The following is a 4,395-nucleotide window of genomic DNA, read 5'->3' on the forward strand; positions in this document are numbered from 1 at the left end:
GTTTGTGTGCAATGAATTGTGGGAAATGTGAACCTATTTATGTGGAGCCAGAAAACTGCAGGACACCTAAGCCTTTCTCCCTGTTTCTAAAGTCTGCGCATTTCCACTGCTCTGGGTTAAGCTAAATTCCTGAAACCTTAATGTGATAAAGTGTCGTTTTGACGGCTGCATTTCAGTGTCTCTGCTCTTTCCAGCCTCCGTCGTCGACGCTACAGTCTGTTGAACCATCTCCCTCGTGTAAAGGCTCTGGGTCGGTTTGGTAAAGTGGAGCAATCCTCCCACCTACCGGACGAGTCGCGCGATGAAAGCGGATTTACCAAATCCCCGTCACGGGACGCTTCTGGATAGAGAGCTCGCGCACCTGGCCTCCGAGTCCGGCGTTAGTTACAGGCAGCGTTAACGATGAGCGGCGCCGTGAATTTCAAAAACTGCGGCTCTGTGCTGGTAACGGGAGCCAGTCGTGGGCTCGGGCTGCAGATCGTCGACAGTCTGGCGAGCGGAGGTTTCTCACCGGGCAAGATTATAGCCACGAGCAGAAACCCCGCGAGCGCGCAGGTAAACACCATCACCTCAGGATAGCAACTTACCCTCGAAGCTAACTGTCCCGTTAGCCGTACCGTCTGTCGTGCTTTCAGCCTCGCTGGTACGAAGCGTCAAGCCCAGGTCTGCGCCAGTTAGCTAACGGGTGAAGGTGCATCAAGTGATAGAATAAAATGAAAAAATGATGGCAGCCACCACCAGGAGTCATCATTATTTATTCACTGGATATTTGTGAATGAGAAATGATGACATGATGTGCTCTTGACCTACAGAAACTTCAGGAACTGGCGGACAAACACCCCAACATCCATATAATTACTTTGGGTAAGACAGAGAAACCATAGTTGGTTTGTGAAAACAAATAATGTCACAACATGAAAAATACCATAAATATAAAAAAGAAAATAATTAACGATGTGAAAGCATGATTAATTTCACGTTCATGTCTGTTTATTAACATAAGCAGTGTCTCATATTGGGCTCATGTGTGTTTAAACATTAAACATATAGAAATAGTATACATTCTTTGCAAAGTGGAGTTGCATTTTATTTATTTTGTCCTCTAGTTTTGTTTGTTTGTTTTTGCCTGTTAATGTGTCTCTTCACCAGATGTGGTGAGCCAGGAGAGCATAGAGAAATCCGTTGAAGATGTGGGTCAGCTCGTACGAGAAGAGGGTCTGAACTGCCTGATAAACAATGCAGGGATCAACGTGGTGGCCGACTTTCATTCTGTTACTGCAGAGAAGATGATAGAAAACTTCCACACCAATGCTGTGGCTCCTCTGATGATCACCAAGGTAAATCAATAGATTTTGCGCTTCCTGTCGGATCAGATACTTAGTGATAACAATAACGATTTTGTTTGTAAGGTCTTCAGATCACATTTCACCAGATAGTGGGGGGAAAAAAGAAAGGAAACCACACTTGTTTTCCTCAGTACCAGGAGCAGGACCCGTGAGTGTTTTTCAAACCTTAGCTCAGGGCAGACAGTATTTCATAAATATTAAAAGTCTGGTTTCAGAATGGGTTGTGGACTACAGAGCAGCACCCTGAGCTGGTAGAAATTCAGGCTCTGATCAAGAACATGTCAGCAGGGCAGATAGTTGTTGACACACTTGCTCCAATTGAAGGACGGTGTCTGTAACTACAAGGCCACACTGCAGCCCAAAGCTCTTCTATATTAACTGAGTAGTAGAGGTAAATGAACATTGAGTCACACAGAACAGAAACCTGCCACTGGCTATGGGCTGGGTCTTTAAAACACTTCACATGTGAGCACATTATTAATGTTAGTCAAATGACAGTAAGTTAATCAGCAAGTACTTTGATCATCCATTTTGCTTTGTCCTGTTTAACAGTACATGCAATTGTACCTTGGGTTATGGAAAATTATGATGGAGATTTTTTTTACTTTTTTGTGACATTTAAAAGACTAAATGATATATAATTTAATCAGGAAAATAATTATCAGATTAATCTGGAAAGAAAATAATTGTTAGTGGCACGGCTTATTCACGCTGAATATACCCATAAACTATATATCCAGCTCTCCAGAGATATGAAATTGAATATAGTTTTTTTGTTAGTGTACTATTGTGTCAAAACAAGGCCTTTTCTCTGAAAGGTGAAAATATTGCCACCAGAGGGCAACACTAACCTTATCTGACCACACACACAGAGTGATATGTGTTTTACCCTGACAGGGAATGCCCCAGTCTTTGTCCAGAATACAGTATGTGTTTTCTAACCTAATAACCTTATATGCATAAATTTATTGTGTTATTGTGTTTTAGCCTCAGATATAATGTTTTTTTCTTTCCACCACTGCCAGGCCTTCCTGCCTCTGTTAAAACAAGCTGCGTCCAGAGGGCAAGCAGGTGGCCCAGGGAGCATGGGCATCCAGAGAGCAGCAGTTATTAATATGACCTCTCTGCTGGGCTCTGTGGAGCTCAACTGGGGGGAGAGAGCAAACAACTTCAAATGGTACCCCTACAGGACATCCAAGGTAGTGTCCCCATGCAATGAAAATGAGTTACTAATGGGTTAAGCCAGTTAATAAAATTTAGTTCTTTAAGGCAGGTATGGTAGGTTCATTCTGATTTGGTGTGGCCACAGAAAGCGAGCTCAGGCTATTACATTGATTTGCTTGCCTTCTCAGAGTGCCCTAAACATGGTGAGTCGCTGTATGGCCGTAGACCTGGAGCCTGATGGGATTCTCTGCATGGCTATACATCCAGGATGGGTCCGCACTGACATGGGAGGGTCTGAGGTAAGGGCCTAGTCTGATTAGCTCTGTCAGAGTCTTTCTGGGACGCTCACAAAGAACAGAAGCAGTAAGAAAACCAAAAACTGAGAGTATATATTTTTTAAATTTTTTTAAATGTAGACTAGTGAGAATTAATTTGAGCAAAATGTGTTATCTGTTACACCATGATGTGAAATGTAAAATGTCCTTTATGTTCCAAACATTCAGGTGTCCTGGGTGATGTGTATACAGATCATTGCATTCTAATTTCTTAGATGTGTCTGAATGAAACGTTGTTTTGGGTTTATCTGCCTTTTTTTCCAGGCTCCGTTGACTCCAGAGGAGAGCATTTCGTCTGTCTTGTCTGTGATTGGTGGACTGACTGAAAAGGATCATGGGTCATTTCTGAACTTCACAGGAGAGGTGCTGCCCTGGTGATCCTGATCTTCACTGTAATGAGTAGGATGATTATGAGCACCATTAACATGTGGCTGTTTAGTCAGCGATGACAATTTTTGACTATGCAAAGATGAATGTATCAGTGGTTGAGAGTGCACTTTGTTATTTCTTAATCTAGCTCTGCCCTCTAGAAGAGATGTTGTACATTTCATCTAAATGCAACTTAATTATAGCAGAGCAATAGTGTTCAGTTAGTTGTAAAGATATGACTAACATGTTTATAAGTAGATGGGTGTGGTATACTGTGCAGCTTGTCTTTTAGAATACAAAATGTGCAGTAGTTACTCCATCTAAGCTGTGTTCAAATGTTTAAAAAATATATGTTTCCATGATCTGATAACATTACTAAACTATCATGGTCATAAAATTGCCATGTTTTATACAACTGTGTGGCTTTAAAACAATTTCCTGTTCCTCTTATTTTATTGTCAGTGTTTCAGAGGTGTTAAAAAGCTCTAATTAATTAATTGTGCCCCCAAATTGCATTTCACTGGGTGATGTGTGTTTGCTTGCATGTTTGTTTTAGAGGGGGCGTATTGTGGTTGAAAAGAGTTTCAAAGAAAGAACAGAATCAACCCATTGCTACTGAATTTCTTCCAACTTTATTTGTAAGATGGCGTGATAGCTTTCTCTTGTTTCAGTTTTGTGTGTTTCCTACAGTTTAAAGGACAAAATCAGATATGGGTCAATGTGAATTAAATTACACAATGTGTATTAAAAATATACTAGTTTATATAAATATACTAGTTTACCATGTCTGGACTAGTGCACACTGTTTATGTAGAGAAATGTGTTTCAGACCTTTTAGTTTGTTACTGTTTAGAGCATTGATCTAAACAGATCAACAAGTCAACAAGGCCTTCAAATGTCCTGAAAGGAAAAATATTTACTGGATGCCCATAAGTTCATCCCATAGGACCCTCTTTCTCTACTTTGATGATATTCGTGTATGGATGTCTTAGCTTTCTGTAGCCAAGTAGAAATAAAACATATGTTCTCATTACTGGCAACAAAGCGGGACAGATAGATACTGTATGACTGAACATCTAAACTTATCTTTCAAACCAAAGGCTTGTCAGGAATTTTGGAGATGTCTTTGACAGTGATTTCAGTTTCAGGAATCCTACCATCAATGTCTGCAAATCAGTTTT

The 4,395-nt window shown here is 40.7% G+C and overlaps 1 protein-coding gene across 1 annotated transcript; it reads left to right on the top strand.

Annotated features, from left to right (window-relative positions):
* Positions 1–402: 402 nt before the first annotated feature.
* si:dkey-12e7.4 (uncharacterized protein LOC558132 homolog) lies at positions 403–3,956 on the top strand. Its single transcript, XM_041038785.1, has 6 exons — positions 403–555; positions 813–864; positions 1,150–1,337; positions 2,372–2,545; positions 2,699–2,809; positions 3,110–3,956. The coding sequence occupies exons 1-6, from the start codon at positions 403–405 to the stop codon at positions 3,221–3,223; spliced, it is 792 nt and encodes a 263-aa protein (XP_040894719.1). The 3' UTR covers positions 3,224–3,956.
* Positions 3,957–4,395: the final 439 nt, after the last annotated feature.

Source organism: Toxotes jaculatrix, chromosome 5, assembly GCF_017976425.1.
Source record: "Toxotes jaculatrix isolate fToxJac2 chromosome 5, fToxJac2.pri, whole genome shotgun sequence".
Classification (NCBI taxonomy): Eukaryota; Metazoa; Chordata; class Actinopteri; family Toxotidae; genus Toxotes; species Toxotes jaculatrix.

Bases quoted from the DNA above. Each gene is read 5' to 3' on its own strand.
- si:dkey-12e7.4 (XM_041038785.1), top strand. From the start codon at position 403: ATGAGCGGCGCCGTGAATTTCAAAAACTGCGGCTCTGTGCTGGTAACG. The intron at 556-812 runs GTAAACACCATC...CTTGACCTACAG, and splicing joins GAAACCCCGCGAGCGCGCAG to AAACTTCAGGAACTGGCGGA. The intron at 865-1,149 runs GTAAGACAGAGA...TCTCTTCACCAG, and splicing joins CATCCATATAATTACTTTGG to ATGTGGTGAGCCAGGAGAGC.